At 40.5% G+C, this 22,337-nt stretch overlaps 1 protein-coding gene across 6 annotated transcripts in view; it reads left to right on the plus strand.

Moving 5' to 3' along the window:
• The first annotated feature begins 19,284 nt into the window (after nucleotides 1-19,284).
• TTK (TTK protein kinase) overlaps nucleotides 19,285-22,337 on the plus strand; it is a 46,177-nt gene continuing 43,124 nt past the window's right edge. For 5 of the 6 annotated variants that reach the window (XM_061131986.1, XM_061131989.1, XM_061131991.1 and 2 more), the window contains exons 1-2: nucleotides 19,285-19,441; nucleotides 20,581-20,721. In XM_061131986.1, coding sequence (XP_060987969.1) covers nucleotides 20,583-20,721 — 139 coding nt within the window. In that variant the 5' untranslated portion in view covers nucleotides 19,285-19,441; nucleotides 20,581-20,582. Of the gene's footprint in view, nucleotides 19,449-20,580; nucleotides 20,722-22,337 lie in introns of all 6 variants that reach the window. The other variant, XM_061131987.1, reaches the window with a different exon arrangement.

Below are 22,337 nucleotides of genomic sequence, written 5' to 3' on the forward strand. Positions count from 1 at the left end.
TACAAAAATTTTCCCCTAGAATGCTTGTGTGTGTGTGTGTGTGTGTGTGTGTGTACACATCTGTGTGTGGTGAGGGATGCATGTGTGTGTGTGAAAGAGAGATTGGGGGTTGGTGGCAGGTTGAAAGCAAACTCAAAAAATTCTGCAGTATATGCAGGTGCCTGCTGTGGTGCCAGCTGTGGGCAGAAACTGCCCACAGGGTGGAGTAGGTGGAAGCGCTGCTGTTGGGTTGGTACAGATGGTTCAGTCATCTGCCAGCTGAACCATGACTGAGGACAGAGGCCCTTGACAGACCCAAAGGAAAGTTGTGAGCTGAATTGTTTAGGTTGATTCCCATGTTATGTTAACAGTACACAGAAAGGGAAAACCACACACAGTATCCATTCACTAGGGATAAGTACTGTGAGTGATACCAAAGCCTGGAGAAGCTTTACTCAACTCTGGAAACTAATGGCTGTTTTCAGTGACAGAGATTGTGGAATCAGGAATGATCACTCCTTCAGAAGTGAAAAAACAACACCTGGGAAGCAAGAGCCAAGAGTTCTAGTCCTAGTTTTGTTATTTCCCGGATTTTAACCCAGGGCAAACCACCAAGCTGGTCTAGGCTTCAATCCTCTGCCTGCAAAATGAAGACAAAGAAATTGGGCAGCCTATTTTTAAAACTGGCATGAGGATTAAATGAAACCGTTTAAGTGAAATACCTTGGAAACTTGTAACATTATTTACAAATATAAAATATGATCATCTTTTGTTTCTCTTGCTATTTCCTTCAGGAAGTTAGGACAGATTGCTATTATTACTATTATTACACTTTGGTATAGGTTATTGATGTGATCATATAATAAGATGTATTTCTTTCCCAAACAACTACCCTTCAGAATTCTAAATTACCAGCTATTAAATACCTAAACTTTTAAATTCCTATTTCAGAGAATAAAAATCAATTTCATCAATTTCACTCACTAATATCAAGGTACTATGCTCTATTTCCCTCTTGAATTACTATTCCTCTTTCCATCTCCTTCCATCTTTAAAAGTCAGTTCAGCTCAGTTCATTCAGTTCAGTCGCTCAGTCGTGTCCAACTCTTTGCGACCCCATGGCCTGCAGCACGCCAGGCCTCCCTGTCCATCACCAACTCGGAGAGTTTACTCAAACTCATGTCCATTGAGTCGGTGATGCCATCCAACCATCTCATCCTTTGCCTTCCCCTTCTCCTCCCTCCTTCAATCTTTCCCAGCATCGGGGTCTTTTCAAATGAGTCAGCTCTTCGCATCAGGATTGGAGTTTCAGCTTCAACATCAGTTCTTCCAATGAATATTCAGGACTGATCTCTTTTAGGATGGACTGGTTGGATCTCCTTGCAGCCCAAGGGACTCTCAAGAGTCTTCGCCAACACCACAGTTCAAGATGATCTATTTTCTGTAAGATAACCTATGTCGTCAAAACCAACATTATCATTTGACCAACACCTGCTTTTTCTTCTTCCTGTCTCTCCTGCAGAGTTGATGCAAAAGGCACCACTTAGGATTCTCAGCCTGACTTTTGTTTAGAGAAATGGGCCCTTGCTCCTCCATTCTTCGGCCCTGAGGCATCTGTGGCAGGACCAGTCCTGCAACCTTTCCCTTAAAGAAGGGAGCGAGCCTCTGACAGCTGCTGTCGCCCTCCTGGATGACCATGGCGCAAGTGCCACCTGAATCAGACCAGCGGGGACACATGGTTGTGCAAGAGGCTGTGGGTGGGTAATTTATCCTCGCCCCAGAAGAGCACTTTGCCACCTCAGGGTGCTCCGAGTGAGTCATGTCCTTCCGAAGCTTTGAAATAAAAACCAACGATATGAAAACATTAGGACATTGTTCCTAACAAAATGATATGCATTCAATTGTGTAAGAAGAACTATATTAGAAATACATATTAGAATAAAATAGAATAAATATGTTTAATGAGAACAAAATACTGTATTAAAGTTTTTTCTTAACTGATCAAAAGTCTTGAGCTAGTTTATGTATTCAGATAAGTTAATTCAAGCCCCTCATGGAGATATAATTAGAAGATAATTTTAAATAGAATAAATAAATAAATTAGAAAAGACTTTAGCCATTGCATGTCTTATACTTAATCCTCAGAAATTATTTTAGGATTTCAGAATACTGCTCCCTTTAAAGTGTTGAATTTTGTCTTTATTCTTATTTTTATTTAAGACATATTGATATATTTTGCATATTTATACAGGAGAAAACAATGTGTTCATGTTTAGTTTCTTTCATTTTCACTTTCAATAATATTAACTTTTTTTATTAACTTTTAAAAAGTTTTTAAATTTTTATATTGGAGTATAGTTGGTTTACAATGTTGTGTTAGCTTTCAGGTGTACAGAAAAGTGATACAGAGTATGGTTTATTATGCTTATCATCTTGGCACAGTGTTATGAAGTTAATTGCCCATGTTTTAGTTAAATGTCTTCTAGGATTCATGTTGATGGTTTTTTTTGAAATTATTCATCCTAAATAGGTAACCAGTCCCTTAGCGTCTCCTTGCTTCAGAGGCAAGATGTGGCAAGACCCTGAGAGGAGCTGGCCTCTTTCTGAGGTCTCTTAGAAGCCTGTCTTTTCTGCACAGTTACTATCAGACCTGCTGACAATTCCAGGGCCCCGCACATGGACAAAAGCAGCAGAGCAAATGACTGATGAGAGGTGCCCTCCAGAATCTTAGTGATAATCAAGACACAAGGTTCAGTCTTGTGTGGGTGGGGCCCCAACTATTATTAATTTCTTTCCAGGCTTTAAGAAAGGCGCATGGCAAGAGGGAGGGGACATATGTGTATTTATAGCTGATTCACGATGTTGTAGGGCAGAAACCAACAAAACAGTGTAAAGCAATTATCCTTCAATTAAAAAAAAAAAAATATATATATATATATATAAACCATGAGGAAAAAAAAGACAGGCGTGTGGAGTTGGATTTCAAGTGATTTAGAGATTACAAACAAATATAATTCTTGACTTTTAAATTTGTGACCTGGGCTTCTGCTAGTCCTTTGTTTTGACTTTTAACATACACATTCACAAACTGAACCAGGAATTGAAGAGAATTAGCTATGACTTCTTGGTTTGATCAAGAGATTATTGTGCTGACAATCTTAGCCTGTCAGGCTCTCAGATATATAATAGCAATCTTCAATTTTATTCATTATCTTCTCATTGTGAAAATAAAGTAAAAGGCTACATTTTATTTAGAAAAGTGTATAGTTGATTTACAATGCTGTGTTAATTTCTGCTGTATAGTAAGTGACTTAGTTAAACATATATATATATATTCTTTTTCATATTCTTTTCCATTATGGTTTATCACAGGCTATTGATTATCCTTCTCTGGGCTTTACAGTAGGACCTTGTTGTTTATCCATCCTGTGTATAATGGTTTGCATCAGCTAATCTCAAACTGCCAATTCTACCCTGCCCCCTTTGGAAACCACAAGTCAACTATTTTAATGCTGTGCATGTATATCCTTCCAGTCAATATACTTATATATTAACAACAAACCTGTGTGCCCAGTTTGAGGAGTAACATGGAAGAATTTCAGGCAGAATTGTTTAAAGTCAACTTCCTTCCTATGCAGCGACTGGCTTCTGTGTTCCCTCTGAAAGTGAAAGTGTTAGTCACTCAGTAGTGTCTGACTCTTTGCAAACCCATGGACTGTAGCCCACCATGCTCCTCTGTCCATGGGATTCTTAATACAAGAATACTGGAGTGGGTTGCCATTTCCTCCTCCACGGGATCTTCCCAAGCCAGGGATTGAACCTACATCTCCTGCAATGGCAGGGATTCTTTACCATCTGAGCCACCCTCTGTGTTCCCTCTGGTGGCCTTTAAATTCCTCTTGCTGACACCTCGTGGCTTCTGTTGCTGCTGGCTGGCTTTATTGGCAAGGATGTGGGAGGTGGCTTTATGTGACTGGAAGATTTGTCTCTGCTAAGTTGATTTGAAGATTTTCTTCTGCATCAGTGTAGAAAACCTGTGGGCAACAGAAGCAGACTCAGCCTGTGAGGGCCCGTCTGGGAATTGCAAGTCTATTTTCCTGGGGCCTGAAGAGCCTATGGGAAAGAGTGGGAGCTTGATCTCCGGCCTGGCCTGTAGGCATGCTTGTACATGCTAGTCGCTCAGTTGTGTCCAACTCTTGGTGACCCCATGCACTGTAGTCCGCCAGGCTCCTCTGTCCATGGGATTTTCCCAGGCAAGAATACTAGAGTGAGTTGCCATTTCCTCCTCCATGAGATCTTCCCAACTCAAGGACTGAACCTGTGTCTCCTGCACTGGCAGATGGATTCTTCGTCACTGTGCCACCTGGGAAGCCCCAGGACTGTAAGCATTTGGGGTAAATTATGAGATAGTCAGACATAAGTCAAATTGAAGTAGGGCTATAGAGTCTTCAGCAAGAGAAGTCATCAAAGAGCAGAAGGAGGGAAGCCTAATCATCAGAGGAGAAAGATCGTTAGTATGTATAGCTTTGTGACTGTTACAGCTGTTCCCAACCCAGTCCCCTAATTTATATCTGGGTCCAAGTGAAGGTTATAAGTAAAAGCTGAAAGATCATGTACTGAACACTTCATAAAACATAAGGTACACACACTCACACTGCATTGTTCTTGACCCTTCATATTGAAAGTTACAAAGGACAGACAGATAACCCTAATTTGCCACCGATCTCCAAGCTTTAGTGCTGCAAACTTTTAAGAGCCTCACAGAGCATGGCAAAGTCCTTTGTGCTCAGTGAAGTAACCACAGATTTGCTAAAGAACGAGGAGTTGGAGGCACAGGATCTTGGAGAGCAATGGGGACCCCTAATGGAGAAATGCAGTCCCCAGTGAGGCTAGATTTGTTCCTGATCACAAAGAAGGCCACCCCTGTGACTTTCAGAAACAACGAAGGGAACACCTCAGGGGCTGAGGACCAGCATTATACAGCTAGGGGTGATAAGTTCTGGAATCGGAGTCTTTTTTTTTCCCCCAAGACAAGTTTTATTTGGAAAGCGTTTCTAATTGTAAAAGTTGCAAGCAAGTTACTTTCACAGTTACAGTTCTATGGATCTAGTATTTTCAGAGATCCCAGTGTTCAAAAGTATATCTCAAAGTTAATAATAAAGCCACACCCACACCAAAAGGAAAGCGCTTTTAGACTGGTTTGAAATGTACAGCCATGGATTCCAACTGTTCTGAGAAATGGGCCCAGCACTTCCTTGGGAACCAGGTGGGATGAGGGCACCGCCTGCAGAGGTCAATGTTTCTAAGTAAGTTAGCTATGTGGACAAGATGACCCAGTCCTTGGGAAAAACAGAGGAAGCAGCAAGTCTCTGCCGGTGGGGTATGTGATACAGCTCACTTATCAGGGCACTCACGGGATCCCAGGGCCAGCAGCCGCTGGGACACGCTGCACATGGTGAAAGCTGTCAGGGAAGGGCGAGTACTGAAGGGCAGGGGAGGTCTCTCCCAGTACCACTCAGCCTTCAATTTACTACAGCAGAGGCCATGTTCTGGGGTATCTTCGGGAAAACACTTGAAACAGTTAAAGAGAGACGATCCAGGATGCAGCCACCTGCTGATGAGTTCCTTTGAGAGCTAGACACAGGCTCACATACCCACAGATGACAGATGCTGCTATAGAGAACTACTATCTGTTCCGAATGGTTTAGCCTCTGGTTTGTAATGGTGCCCCTGGACTTGTTATCCTCTTTCATTTTTATTCAGCACATATTTATTATGTGTACGTAATAAGTACATCCTCAATGTGTGAAGGTATAGTAGTGAGCAGGACATATTTTTTATTAATTTTTATTGGAGTCTGGTTGCTTTTCAATGTTGTTTTAGTGTACTCTGTACAGCAAAGTGAATCAGTTATATGTACACACATATCCTCATTTTTGGATTTCCTTCCCATGTAGGTCACCACAGAGAATTGAGTAGAGTTCCCTGTACTCAACAGTAGGGTAAGACTTATTTTGGTAAATTCTTAAAGACCTCATAGCCTGTCAAGCAAGAGGCATAAACAAGTTTATCCATTTATTCATTCAACAATTTCTAATAACTACCTACAATACACTAGATGCTGTTCAATGTTTTTGGCATAACACTGGATAAGAAAACAAGGAAGGATCTTAATCTCACGGTGCTTACTTGGTAGGAGAAGACAGATGATAAACACAAAGATAAATAATTGAACAAGATAACTACAGATAGTGATGAGTACTGTAAAAAGATAAAGCATGGTGATGGGATGGAGAAAAACCGCAAGGCCTCATTGAAGAGATAACTATTTGAACAGGAACCTGCAAGATGGACAGGAGCCAACCGCTGAAGAACTGTAGGTGTGTGTTCTAGGCAAAAGCAACAATACTAAATAGAGCCCTTACACAGGAAATAATTTGGTGTGTTCAAGAACTGAGAAGAAAGTACGCTAGAGCTTAGTGGGAGAGAAGAAAGAGTGAGATGAGATGCTCACAGAAAATCAGAAAGGGCCAACCCATGCAGGACCTTAGAGATGTTGGGAAGGGGCACCACTTCCCAAAGATCCTATAAAGCCAGGGATGTTATAAGTAGGGGATTGCTGTGATCTGAGAAGTTGCAATAACATGTATGAGATATTTCATTTCTACTTTCTAACAGCACTCTCCCCCAGTATCTAAGGAACTTAAACTCTTTTATGTTTATTCTTTGGCCACAACTCGTGTCATGTGGGATCTTAGTTTTCCAACCAGGGACTGAACCTGTGCTTCCTGCATGACAAGCACTGCGAAGAGTCTTAACCACTGGACCAGCAGGGAGTCTGCAAGAAACTTAAATTCTTTAGAGCTGGTTCTGGTGGGTCACTAGTAACCCTAATTCCACCAGAAAGCTCACTCTTTATCCTAACATGTGATGCCTCTGCTTTGACTCTTATCTCAGTTCCTATTCATGCCAGAGACCATAAGATGGGACACCCTGTAAGACACTGGTGGTGGAGGGCTTTGGTTTCCTCTTCTTTGCTGGAGATTTCCATGTCAAGACTATCTAGCAACTGCCTCTCCCAGGAGATTCATGAGTATTAAGACTTCTACTAGCCTTTCACATGAGAACAGCCCTATGTTGAGGAATTTGGCACACATACACATACAACCCCCAGTTTAATAGAGTCTCAGTAATAGTCACGCAACAGGGAAAAATGACAGAGATGTCTGCAAACCAAAGAGGACTGTGAGAAGGGTGGTTTAAACACACAAAGGAAGACAATTATATCCTATATAGTAGCTACATGTTCTTGTACATGAACACATCTGAAAAACTCAAGGGACTCTCAGAAATGTTGGCTGCTGCTGCTGCTAAGTCGCTTCAGTCGTGTCCAACCCCTTGTGACCCCATAGACAGCAGCCCACCAAGCTCCCCCGTCCCTGGGATTCTCCAGGCAAGAACACTGGAGTGGGTTGCCATTTCCTTCTCCAATGCATGAGACTGAAAAGTGAAAGTGAAGTTGCTCAGTCGTGTCCAACTCTTCTTGACTCCATGTACTGTAGCCTATCAGGCTCCTCTGTCCATGGAATTTCCCAGGCAAGAGTACTGGAGTGGGTTGCCATTTCCTTCTCCGATAAATGTTGGAGGAATGTGCATTTTTCAAAGAAATGGTAGGTTGTACTAGGCAGTTAGGGAAGAGTGAGTCACAAACAGGCTAAAATATGGAATAGCACATTCATCTTCAAGAGCCTCAAATATTTTTCATATATTTTCTAAATATTTGGGGCTTCTGGATAAGATGAATCATTTGGGTTTATTTTGTTTTTATCCATTCACCACCATTAAAGTTACTTTAATCATCACCCACATATATATATATACTTACATTGTTTTATATATATATAGTAATATAAATTATAAATAATTATAATATCTATGTATAACCATATTAGTCACTATGTATACTGGCATATATATCTGAGTCACTGTATATATATTACAATTATTATGGGCTGAATGTGTCTCCCCAAAATTCATATGTCCCCCCAATATGATGTGCTCTTATAAGAAGAGAAGAGGCATCCAGAGATCTTTCTCTCATTTTCCCCACCTGTGCACAGAGGAAGGACCATCTGAGGACTCACTGAGAAAGTGAGAAAGTGCCATCTGCAAGCCCAGGAGAGAGGCCTGCCCAGAAAACAAACCCCGCTGACACCTTGATCTCTGACTTCCAGCCTTCGGAACTGTGGGAAAATAAATTTCTGTTGTTTAAGTCACTCAGTTGATGGTATTTTGTTATGACAGCCCAAGAAGATTAATTCAGATTTTAGTACCATGAAGTAGGACGCTGATGAAGCAAATACCTAAAAATGCAGAAATGGCTTTGGTGGGTCAAGGCTAGAAGAGTTTTGTGGTACATGCTAGAAAAATCCCACATTGCCTGTTGGTAGAAATATGGATGGGGCTTCCTTGTTGGTGCAGTGGTGAAAAAAAACATAAACCAGCCAATGCAGGAGACAAGCGTTTGATCTCTAGGTTGAAAGGATCCCCTGGAGAAGGAAATGGCAACTCACTCCAGTATTCTTGCCTGGGAAATCCCATGGACAGACAAACCTGGTGGGCTACAGTCCACACGGTCACAGAGTCTGACACGACTAAGCAACTAAACAACAACAGAAATATGGATTTTATGGGAATTCCTTGATGGTCCAGTAGTTAGGGTTCCATGCTTTCATCGTTAAGGACCGGGATTCAATCCCCGGTCAGGAAACTGGGATCCCACAGGCTGTGCCACCTGACAAAAAATAAAAAGTAAAAGACAAACAAACAAACAAAAAAAAAAGAAATACGGATGTTAAAGGTGATTGTAGAGAGAGCTCAAAAAGCAAAGAGGAAACAAACAGACTGAAAGAGGTGAAGGTACAAACACCTTGGTTTGTTTTTTATTTTCCTTATTGCTTACAGTTAAATACAAGAGGAGATATGAACTGAAGGAACTATAATGGCTAGAGGAAGCTTTTATTATCACAAGGAACAGAATGTTGGTAGAAAAAAGAACATGAGAGGTGTTTCTGGTGAAATCTCAGACAGAAATGAGGAACATATGATTGGAAATTAAAGGGTAAATGATCCTTGTTATAAAATGATGAGGAACTTGGCTGAATTGTGTTCTAGTGCCTTGTGAAAGGTAGTACTTGCAAGGGATGGCGTTGGATACTTAGCAGAGGTTATTTCTACACAAATTTTGAAGGTGAAGATGCACCAGGGTTTCTCCTCATTGCTTATAATAAAATGCAAGAGGAGAGAGATACCTTGAAGGAATTGCTTGTGTTTTTTTTAAATTATTTTTTATTTAACCTTTGGGGATTTTTTTTTTATTCATCTGCTGCTTTTCATTTTTTCTTTCTTTGAAAATATTTTTTTAAATACATTTTAAATTCTTTTATATTCTACTTTTACTTTCCTGAGGGAATTGTTAAGAAATTCCATACTGCAAAAATGAGAAAGTGTGTCCTGAAGGAGTGCCAGTTCCTGTCCTGTATCTGGACAGGATCTCCATGTGAAGATTACTCACAGATTTAATCATCATGTCAGTTGAAGTCAGCAATAAGAATGAGATTATATCAATATTGTCAAAATGGCTATACTACCCAAAGCAATCTATAGATTCAGTGCAATCCCTATCAAGCTACCAACGGTATTTTTCACAGAACTAGAACAAATAATTTCACAATTTGTATGGAAATACAAAAAACCGAGAGTAGCCAAAGTAATCTTGAGAAAGAAGAATGGAACTGGAGCAATCAACCTGCCTGATTTCAGACTATACTACAAAGCCACAGTCATCAAGACTGTATGGTACTGGCACAAAGACAGAAATATAGATCAATGGAACAGAATAAAAAGCCCTGAGATAAATCCATGAACCTATGGACACCTTATCTTTGACAAAGGAGGCAAGGATATACAATGGAAAAAAGACAACCTCTTTAACAAGTGGTGTTGGGAAAACTGGTTAACCACTTGTAAAAGGATGAAGCTAGAACAATTTCTAACACCATACACAAAAATAAACTCAACTCAAAATGGATTAAAGATCTAAATGTAAGACCAGAAACTATAAAACTCCTAGAGGAGAACATAGGCAAAACACTCGCTCACATAAATCACAGCAGGATCCTCTATGACCCACCTCCCAGAATATTGGAAATAAAAGCAAAAATAAACAAATAGGACCTAATGAAACTTAAAAGCTTTTGCACAACAAAGGAAACTATAAGCAAGGTGAAAAGACAGCCCTCAGATTGGGAGAAAATAATAGCAAATGAAGGAACAAAGGATTAATCTCAAAAATATATAAGCAACTCCTGCAGCTCAATTCCAGAAAAATAAATGACCCAATCAAAAAATGAGCCAAAGAACTAAACAGACATTTCTCCAAAGAAGACATACAGATGGTTAACAAACACATGAAAAGATGCTCAACATCACTCATTATCAGAGAAATGCAAATCAAAACCACAATGAGGTACCATTACACGCCAGTCAGGATGGCTGCTATCCAAAAGTCTACAAGCAATAAATGCTGGAGAGGGTGTGGAGAAAAGGGAACCCTCTTACACTGTTGGTGGGAATGCATACTAGTACAGCCGCTATGGAGAACAGTGTGGAGATTTCTTAAAAAACTGGAATTAGAACTGCCATATGACCCAGCAATCCCACTTCTGGGCATACACACTGAGGAAACCAGATCTGAAAGAGACATGTGCACCCCAATGTTCATCGCAGCACTGTTTATAATAGCCAGGACATGGAAGCAACCTAGATGCCCATCAGCAGACGAATGGATAAGGAAGCTGTGGTACATATACACCATGGAATATTACTCAGCCATTAAAAAGAATTCATTTGAATCAGTTCTAATGAGATGGATGAAACTGGAGCCCATTATACAGAGTGAAGTAATCCAGAAAGATAAAGACCAATACAGTATACTAATGCATATATATGGAATTTAGAAAGATGGTAACGATAACCCTATATGCAAAACAGAAAAAGTGACACAGATGTACAGAACAGAATTTTGGACTCTGTGGGAGAAGGCGAGGGTGGGACGTTTCGAGAGAACAGCATCGAAACATGTATATTATCTAGGTTGAAACAGATCACCAGCCCAGGCTGGATGCATAAGACAAGTGCTCGGGCCTGGTGCACTGGGAAGACCCAGAGGAATTGGGTGGAGAGGGAGGTGGGAGGGGGGATCGGGATGGGGAATACATGTAAATCCATGGCTGATTCATGTCAATGTATGACAAAAGCCACTACAATATTGTAAAGTAATTAGACTCCAACTAATAAAAATAAATGGAAAAAAAAATGAGATTATACCAGCAGAAGCGCTGCCAACTGAAGCAGAGACAGAGAAAATGGGATAGAATGAAGGAAGACTGGCAGACTTCCACAGGACAGGTGTACTCACTTCTGACAAGTTCCCGCTCTGGATCCATATTTGAGAACATTTTCAAAATATATCTTAGATCAGTGGTCAAAGACCTAAATGATCAGAGAGCTCAATAACTGAAAACGCTTACATCTGTTTTCATAGACCTCTACCAAGTTAGGTCTTTCTAGTTCTGCACTTAGCAGTGTTGCCATGGTATATCATTTTACATTTTTTATTTTTATCCTACTTGTTTCTTCATATTTAAAGTCAGTTTATTGTAGGCTTTGCTTCTTTATTCAGTATGAAAATCTCTATCCTTTCCAGGGGGTGTTTGGATCATGTATTAGTTCAGTTCAGTTCAGTCGCTCAGTTGTATCTGACTCTTTGCGACCCCATGAACCGCAGCACGCCAGGCCTCCCTGTCCATCACCAACTCCTGGAGTTTACTCAAACTCATGTCCATTGAGTTGGTGATGCCATCCAACCATCTCATCCTCTATCATCCCCTTTTCCTCCTGCCTTCAATCTTTCCCAGCATCAGAGTATTTTCCAATGAGTCAGTTCTTCGCATCAGGTGGCCAAAGTATTGGAGTTTCAGATTCAGCATCAAGTATACCTAATCAAGCATAACTAATAAATCATGTATATACCTAATATGTACCTAATCTATAATAATAAATAATAATCTATTATAACCTATAATAATGATTATACCTAATCATGTACACCTAATACATGTATACCTAATATGATTATTGATAGAGTTGATTTAATTCTATTTTCTTTTTTTAGTCTTTTTTCCCTGAATTCTGCTTCATTTTTTATTAATTTAATATTTTGATTTTTCCTCTTCTGTTCACTGTTTAGCCATAAATTTTTTTATTTTACTTGTCTGCTTATTTAGTTTTACTTGGTTTTCAGTGTTTTACTGAATTCAGAGGTTTTTTTTCATACTGTTTTTACTGCTTTAGAGTTTTTAACAACACTATCTGAGATAAAATGTGAGCCACATATATAATTTATAATTTTTCTAATAGCTGTATTAAGCAGTTAAAAGGAACAGGTGAAATTAATTTTAATACTTTAAAAATCTAATTCAATATATTCAGATTATCATTTCAACCCATAATAGTATTAAACTATTAATGAGAAATTTTAAATTATTTTTTCCACTATGGTTTTGAAATCTGATGTGCATTTTACACTTGTAGGCTATTTCCTTTTAGATTAGTCACATTTCAAGTGGTCAAGAACTATTTGTAGCTAAAAGCTATAGTAGTAGTCTGTGGAGGTTTATAGAATGCATTCTTAACTTCTCACAAGTGACAGTATACCATTTGACATAAAGTAGAAAAACCTTAAACAAAAACACCTTCCCTCCCCCCGGCCTTAGCGCATTTAGTGTCATTTGTTTTCCTTTTGTATAAACCTAACAACATGTTGTTATTGTTATTATTTTTACGCTTTGTATACTTTAAAAAGATTTTTAAAGTAAGAAAAATGTCTTTTATATGTACTCATATTTACCATCTTCAGTGTTTTTGGGTTTTTATGTAGATTCAGAATTTTTTCGGTCTGAAGGACTTCTTTTAATAGCTCTTATACAAATCTACTGGTACTAATGCTTTCAACTTTCAGATGTCTGAAAACATCTTTATTTTTCCTTCACAGTGAAAAATATATTCGTAGCCTATACAGCTGTAGGTTGACAATCTTCTCTCGTCAGTACAGGCATACATTTTATAGTGCTTCACAGATACTGCTTTTTTTTTTTTTTTTAAAGCAAATTGAAGGTATGTGGCAACCCTGTATCGAGAAAGTCTATTGACACTATTTTTCCAATAGAATTTGCTTGCTTCAAACTTGTCTGTCACATTTTGATAATTCTTGCAATATTTTAAACTTTTTCATTACTGTGTGTTATGGTGATCTGTGATCAGTGATCTCTGATGTTACTATTGTACTAGTTTTGGGGTGCCATGAACCACATCTACATAAGATAGTAAAATTAATTGATAAATCTGTGTTCTGGCCACTCTCCCAACCAGCAGCTCCCCCATCTCTCTTGTGGGATCTCCATATTCCCTGAGACACAACGATATTGAAATTAGGACAATTAGTAACTCTACAGTGGCCTCTGAGTATTCAAGTGAAAGGACAAATTTCTTGGCTCTCACTTTAAATCAAAAGTGAGGAGTGGCTAAACTTAGTGAAAAGGGCATGTTAAAAGCAGAGATAGGCAACCAAAGCTAGGCCTCTGACACCAAGAGTTAGCCAAGTGTGAATACAAAGGAAAAGTTCTTGAAGGAAATTAAGTATGCTGCTCTAGTGAACATGAATGATAAGAAAGAAAAACAGTCTTACTGCTTTAAACAGTCTCACTGCTTTTTCTCTAAAGAGAAAGTGGTCTGGGTAGACTATCAAACCAGCCTCAACATTCCCTTAAGCCAAAGCCTAATCCAGAACAAGGCCCTAATTATTTCAAGTCTGTGAAGGTTGAGAGAAGTTAGGAACCTGTAGAAAAAAAAAAAAATTAAAGCTAGCAGAGGGGGGTTCATGAAGTTTAAGGAAAGACACTTGTCTCCATGATATCACAATACAAACTGAAGCAGCAAATGCTTATGTAGAAGCTGCAGCAAGTTATCCAGAAGATCTAGCTAAGATGATGAATAAAGGTGGCTACATTAAAAAAACAGATGTTCAATGTAAATGAAACAGCATGCTATTGGAAAAAGATGCCATAGGAATTTCATAGCTAGAAAGGAAAAGTCAATGTCTCTTCAATGCTTCAAAGCAAAGGCTGACTCTCCTGTTAGGGGCTGATGCAGCTGGTGACTCTAAATTGAAGCCAGTGCTTACTTGCCATTCTGAAAATCCTAGGGCTGTTAAGAATCATGCTAAATCTACTCTGCCTGTGCTCTGTATATGGAACAGCAAAGCCTGGATGATAGCACATCTGTTTATAACATGGTTTACTAAATATCTTTAACTTACTGTTGAGATCTACTGCTCAGAAAAAAAAAAAAAAGATTCTTTTCAAAATTTTACTGCTCATTGACAATGAACCTGGTCACCCAAGAGCTCTGACAGAGATGTGAAAATAGCTTACTGTTGTTTTCATGCCTGCTAACACAACATCCATTCTGCAGCCCGTGAATCAAGGAGTTATTTTGACTTTCAAATCTTATTTTCAGAAGTCTCAGGCACAGAAGGTCTGTGGGTAAGAAATACACTTCATAAGGCTGTAGTTGCCATAGAGAATGACTCCTCTGATGGATCTGGGCAAAGTAAATTGAAAACCTTCTGAAAAGGACTCATCATTGTAGATGCCATGAAGAACATTCATGATTCAGGAAAGAGGTCAGAATATTAACATTAACAGCAGTTTGGAAGTGATTCCAACTCTCATGGATGACTTTGACAGACTCATGGCTTCAGTGAAAGATATAACTATGGATGTGGTAGAAATAATAAGAGAACAAGAATTAGAAGTGGAGTATGAAGATGTGGCAGAATTGCTGCAATTTCAAGATAAAATTTGGGACAAAACTAGCTTCATAAGCATGAGTAAATAAAGTGGTTTCTTGAAATGGCATCTACTTCTGGTTAAGATGTTACTAAAGATGGTTGAAATGACAAGTGTTTATTTTTAAAAGAAGCCCCACACTCATTAGCACCCTATTTATTTATTTATTTAGCTGCACTGGATTGTAGTGGCAAGCAGGCTCTTTAGTTGCAGCTTGTGAACTCTTAGTTGCAGCATGTGGGATCCAGTTCCCTGATCAGGGATTGAACCTGGGCCCCCTGCATTGGGAGCATGGAGTCTTAGCCACTGGACCACCAGGGAAGTCCTGACAACAGTGTTACATCAGCTTATTTGAAACAGCAGTTGCAGGACTTGAGAAAACCGACCTCAATTTTCAAAGAAGTACTGTGGGTAAAATGTTAACAAACAGCATTGCATGCAGATAATGCAGAGAACAGAGAAACCATTCACTCAAGCGAGAGTCAATTGATTTAGCAAACTTCCCTCTCTTATTTTAATAAATTGCCATAGTCATCCCAATCTTCAGCAAACCCCTAAACAGCCAGCAGCCGCAACACCAAGGCCAGACCCTCAACCAGCAAAAAGGTTATGATTTTTTGAAGGCTCAGATGATTGTTAGTACTTTTAGCAATGAAGTATTTTAATTAAGGGATGTACATATTTTAGACATAATGTTATTCCACTTTTAATAGTTTATATGTGTTTTGTATGCACTGAGAATAAAAAAATTATGTGATTCACTTTATTGCAATATTTGCTTTATTGCAGCAGTGTGGAGTCAAATCTGCCATGTATCTCAGGTTTGTTTGAACTTAAAGATATTGCTCCATTGTCTCTGGGCTTATGTTGTTTTTGATAAGGAGTCTTCTGTTAGCTTTATCATTCTTCTTTTGTATGTGTCTTTTCTCTCTGGTTGTTTTTTAAGACTGCCACTAGTTTTGAGTAATTTAATCATGTGCCTACATGCAACTTTTATTAAGTTTCTTGTGCTTGGGATTTGTTGAGCTTCTTCGATCTGCTGGTTTATAGCCTTTACCATATTTGAACAATTTTGGGCCATAGTGCCTTCAAATATATTCTTAAGTTCTCCCTCCTTTCCTTTGAAAATTCCAAATGTTAAGAATTTTATTTTGGAGAAATTTTTGATTACACAGAAGTTGTAAAGGTAGTGCAGAGAATTGATGTACACGCCTCTCTCCATTTCTCTTTTAAGATCTTATATACTGTTGTACCTTTGTCAAAATTAAGAAACCAACGCTGGCACATTACTATTACCTAAACCTTAGTTACTTACTATTAACTAAACCTTAGTTACTTATTACTTGAATTCCATCAGTTTTTCCATTCATGTCCACTTTTGTTCCAGTATCCAATCCATAACACCACTTTGCTTTTATCTGGCAAATCTTCTTAGTGTCCTCTGGTCTGTGACTGGGGATATTAATTTTAACAATATATTTTAAGACAATATATCAAATTATCATTTCAAACTGTGATCAATATTTTTAAAATTATCTATTATTTTACATTATTTTTTCATACTAAATCTTCAAAATCTAGTGTGTATACTCAAAGCACAAATTAAACTCTCTTTGGAAGTACTTCATTTGAATTGAGAGCTCACAAAATTTATAGTTGAAAAAAAAAGTAGACTGACGTTCTCTGGTTGTTCCAATACACTTAAAATTCTTCTGATAATTGTACTATGTTTTTAAATTAAAATTAATTAATTAAGAAATTTAGTTCCTCAGTTCCAATAGCCATATTTCAAGGGCTCAATTGCCCTATGTGGCTAATGGCTACTATACTAAACAGTGCAGCTCTAGACCGTTGTAAGGACTTTTGACATTTATTCTGAGCTCTGAAGTGGAAGTGTTAGTCACCCAGTTGTGTCCGACTCTTTGCAATCCCATGGACTGTAGCCCACCAGGCTCCACTGTTCATGGAATTCTCCAGGCAAGAATAATGGAGTGGGTAGCCATGCTCTCCTCCAGGGGATCTTCCTGACCCACAGATCAAATCTGGGTGTCTGCATTGCAGACAGATTCTTTACCGTCTGAGCCACCGGGGAAGCCCAGCAAAGGAGTGACGTGATTTCACTGAAGTTGACTGTTCTGCAGGAGAACAAACTGAAGTGAGGGCAGAAGCAAGGAGACCAGCCAGGAAGCTACTACCATAACCAAGTGAGTGGTGAAGGTGCCTCAGACTAGGGCAATAGTAGTGGAGGTGGAGAAAAGTGGTAGGATTCCAACATTACGTTGTTAGACCTGACACAATCTGCTTATGGATTAGATGTGGGATTAGGAATGACACCAGTTTTGGGCTTAAAAAAAAAATTATGAATGTCTTTTACAGAGAAGATTTTGTAAGAAGCAGATTGAGAGTGGGAGATCAGGGGCTATTTTGAATATTTGAGTTTTAAAATATCTATAATATCTACTTTACATGGACATGTTAGGTAGGCAGTGGATATGAGCCTGGGGTTCAGGGGAGAGAGGTCTGCTGGAGCAATATATTTGGGAGTCATTAATGTGTAGATGGTATTTTAAAATGTAAGAGTGGAGGCTATCGCTGTAAAGTGTTAGCAGTAGTATTTTCAGAAAAATGCAAGTTTTGGGATTGCGCCCATCAGCTCAACAGAAATTCGTGGCTCAGTGGTAAAGAATCTCCCTGCCAAGCAGGAGGTAGGATGTCTGGGTTGGGAAGATTCCCCTGGAGAAGGAAACTGCAACCCACTCCATTATTCTTGCCTGGGAAATCCCATGGACAGAGGAGCCTTGCGGGCTACAGTCTGTGGGGTCGCAAAAGAATACGACACGACTTAGGGACTAAACAAGTTATCTTGTCTATGCTCACTCTGCTCGCTTTACAACAGGCCAATGAATTGCAGAGGAGGGGGATGAGACAAGGAATACAACTTTATTCTGAGAGCTGACTGACAGAGAAGATGGCATGCTAATGTCTCAAAATAACCGCTTGTTGGGGTTTGGATGCCAGGTTCTTTTATTGATCAGAGATGGGGGGGGGGGGGCGGTGAGGAAACAAAATACAAAGGCCATTAATCTTGCAGCTATCTCCTAAAATGGCAGGGTATATGTTCCTCCTTCCCGCCATCTAGAGGTGGACAGGTATCTGAACAAAGGCACTTTAACATGCAGAAGGGCACGATTCTCTGAGGTAAGCCATTATGTATGATTATAATAACAAAAGCAAGGAAAAGCAAGTCAAAGAAACCGTTCCAACAGACTGGCTTTTCCCTGCAACAGCAGCAGCAGCAAAAGCAGGTGCCGGACTCAACAATGCAAAGGCAGGCATGAGCCAACCATATACAGTAAATCATTTTGCTCTGATGAAACAAAAATACAGAGCCAGACGGTATTAAAAAACGTACTGGGTAAGGAAGGGCTTTCAGGCTGGCCGGGTGGCTAGTCAAGAGCTGGGAACGCGAGGGTTCAAAAGACAAGCTTTGGAGTTAACAAGGGACAGCTGCAGTTTCGTTTCCTACACGTACACAAAACCGACCACCTTCTACCACAGAGCATATGTCATTCTGCTGGTACAACAGGCGTCTCGTTTCCAAAGAGAGACAGCATAGCCTCCTACCGCAAAGACACTTAGCAGCCAAGCCAGCCCTCGCGGAGATGACAAGGGAGGTGGCCTTTCCCGGAGGGCACTTGAGCTCTAAAGTGGGACAGGCTTGGAGGGAGGAAGGGAGGCTGATAAGGCGAGTTCAAGCGTAGAATCTCGATGGGCGTGTGTGTTCTGCGCTGAATTCTGACAAAATGGGAGGACCTCCGCTTAAAGACAAGGCAAAGCGTCATTTAAGGACAGTGGAAGGTCTAAGGTTGGGGGAAACTCAAGGACAAAAAGCACTGAGACTTTTGAGCTGGCGGCAGGGCTGAAGGCACTGCAAACAACCCTCCCCTACCACATCCTCCGGCACCGAGGACCCTGAAGGGGCAATAAGTGAGGCGGCGGAGGGGGCGGAAAAAGGCCGACTCACCAGGCACCTTTAAGGTCCTGATGCTGAGAGCAACGTCGGCGCGCGCCTATCTCCCTCTCACCGGCTAACTTGGCCCGGGAGTGGCTCCTCTCGGAGAAAAACCTGCCCTGGTTTTTAAACCGGAAGGTGCCGGAAAGCTGGTCTATCGGTGCCTCGAACTTCCGGGTCGCGGAAACGGTGGAATCAGAACGGAAGACCCCCGCCGCGAGGGACGATCCGGTCGCAGAAAAAGGGGCGGTGCCGGCGAGCACCAACCAATCACAGCAGACGCTTCCACGTGGCCAGCACTGGCCAATAGGCGACCGCGTCGGTAGCGGCGGGGAAATTCAAACGTGTGTGCGGAGAGGGGCTGGAGTACCCATCTTTTCTTCTCAGCTCCGCTTTTTCGCGGAGAGTCCTGCCTTGGCGGCGAACGGAGGGGCGGAGGCGGCCGGGGTGTTTTGGCCCTTGAGCCGAGCCGCGCGGGCCGGTGAGCGGTGAGGACGAGGCGGGAGGTCCCCGAGCCTGGCAGAGGGCGTGGGGTGCGGCTCACAGGCCGGAGGGGGAGGGGCGGGCCCACTGCCCCCGCAGGCCCTCCTGTTAGTGCCGGGGGTTTATTTGTCGAGGACCCGGGAGGCGAGAGGTAGGTGTCTGGACTTGGCTGGGAGAAGGGGCCTGCCAGGGCCTCTGCGGGAGACTCCTCCTCTTCTGTGGTGTTTTAGAACCGGGAGAGGTGGCCGTGGTTCTGACAGTTACCTTTGGAACCTGGCTTCAAGGGGTGATACCAGGCACCCGCTTTGTCGCTCCTTTTCATTAACTATACTCGAGGTCGGGGGCGGCATTGATATCAGTGACCCTGGTTTATTGGATTGATGGGTGTGAGAATCATCACAAAGATGACATTGATGGGAAGAAAGACTGCGGACCCTTTGTGGACTAAACAAACATCAACACCGTGGAGAAGGAACAAGTACTCAGTACTGTACAAATACCGTAGATTCTTGGTATGGGAATGATTAAGGTAGCACATCGCCCTTCTGCCAGATATACAGAAGAATAAGCCTGCTGATATCCCATTTGTGAATAAAGGGCTGTGATGTATGTATTCTGCTTTGTAACCACTTGCAACGTGCAGGTTTACTGACATAAAGCAGGTGAATAAAGGAATGGTTTTTATCATTATCGAAAGGATTTTTTTATGCCAATGTGTTTCTACCAGAATCCAAGCAAATACACTTCACATTAAAAAAAAAAAGACTGAATTTGCAAATGGCCCAGAGAAAATTATAATTCTGGAACAAGAGTGAAAGGAAGGCATAGAAGAAAGTTTGAAAGGGGGCAGCAACTTCCCTTTTGTGCAATGCCTTTTTGAAGTTCTTGTGGAAAGAAGGAGTGTACTGAATACTTACCTGTCGGAAACCATGCTGGACAGATGACAAAGACATGCAATTGTTTTTGTGCACATAGCTTCACAAGTACCACCCTGATAATATCTGTCTTGAGATGTGTTCATATAACTAATGTTTTAGTCTCCTGGGTTCTAAAAGGCTAGTTGCAACATTTTTTTTTTTTCCTTTAATGCTAGTAAAAGGAGGAATTATGAATAGCTCGTTTTATTTTTTTTCTTAGAAATGGAGGCTGAGGAGTTAAGTGGCAGAGAGTTGACAATTGATTCCATAATGAACAAAGTGAGAGATATTAAAAATAAATTTAAAAATGAAGATCTTACTGACGAGCTAAGCTTGAATAAGGCCTCCACTGACACTACAGGTGAGTTGTGTTGTTTTGAGTGCCCTCTGAGGTAGAGGAAGGAAATGTTAACTGACTGATGCTCACCAGTGAGAGCACAAACATTTTATGTTTTAATCCTTTTGTGTGAAAATAGTTCCACAATTTTCCACTTTCTTAAAAAAGGAAACTTAATGCTATTACAGTGTGCTGAAAGGTGGTTTTCTTAACTTCCATTATTGGCAGCTGTCATTTCTGCTGATATGCTTGGTAGGTACTCCTCCCTCCCCCGCTCCGCCCCCCCCCCCCCCCCAAATTTTGTGCAATCTGAGAAAGCCTCACTAATCTTAATAAAACGGTGTATAAATTTAAGGCTAACCACACAATATATGATTTGAAGAACCTTTCTGTTACTCTCCCAGCCTTTCTTTTTTTTTTTTTTTTTTTTCCAGCCTTTCTTTCCTGTTCTTTGCTCATTCTGTTTCAGCCGTAGCAACTTCCCTGCTGTGTCTGCTGTGTGTCAGACCAACCCCTACCCCAGTATCTTTGTTCTTACTCTCTGCCCACTCATACCTTCTTCAGGTTTTTGCTCAAATGTCTTTTCAGCAGGGCCCTCTCTAATCCATTTATTTAATTAAACTTTTTATTTTGAATTGAGGTATAGCCGATTAACAATGTTGTGATAGTTTCAGGTGGACAGCAAACGGGCTTAGCCACACATATACATGTATCCATTCTCTCCCAAACTCCCCTCCCATCCAGGCTGCAGAATTGAGCAAAGAATTCCCTATGCTATACAGTAGGTCCTAACCTACCTATTTAAAATAGCAACCTGCTGTATTGTTTTTCTCCACGGCAGTAATCATCTCATATCTCCTTTGTTGTTGTTCGGTCACCAAGTCACGTTCAATTCTTCACTACCCTGTGGACTGCAGCATGCCAGGCTTGCCTGTCCCTCACCATCTCCTGGAGTTTGCCCAAGTTCATGTCATATCTCCTTTACTCAGGTGTTTGTTGTCTGTCTACTCCCCTAGGATGTGAGTTCCATGAGGGCATGGTTTTTATCTGTGGTGCTCTATCTACAGAACTAAGAATGGTTCCTGGCAAGTAGTGGGTACTTAAATATTTTTTGAATGATGAATGAATGAAAATACCCAGAGATTAATGTCCTAGTTTTATGAAAAGTATTAGCTCAGAAGCTGAACTCTTGTGGTTGTTGAAAAAGTTGCCTTTAGATAAGTTTTATCTATACTAACCATTCAATGGATGAGGGATTGGAAAGCAAAGGGAAGAATTTATCCATATAAATAGCCATGATGGCAGGTCATATTCCTTGAAACAACTAGAAACATCATTTTGGTGTTAAGCAAATTTTTTAATGGTGATAGAATAAACACATACTTTATTTTGTATATTTAAGTAGCACCAATGAAAGTTATGGCTTCCCTGGTGACTCAGTGGTAAAGAATCCACCTGTTCTGATAAAGATCAGAACAGATTATGGGTAAAAACAAAGTTCTGAATCTGTTATGTTTTAGTGAAAAGCAAAAGCAGTGATTTTGTTTGTAAAAGCAAATATTTAGCCCTTGTTGAAGGTAAGTGAAACTAATAGAAGGGATGATAGTTTCTCTTAAAAATCTAAATTTAATAATGTTTAG

This window comes from Dama dama, chromosome 28 (assembly GCF_033118175.1).
Source record: "Dama dama isolate Ldn47 chromosome 28, ASM3311817v1, whole genome shotgun sequence".
Taxonomy (NCBI): Eukaryota; Metazoa; Chordata; class Mammalia; order Artiodactyla; family Cervidae; genus Dama; species Dama dama.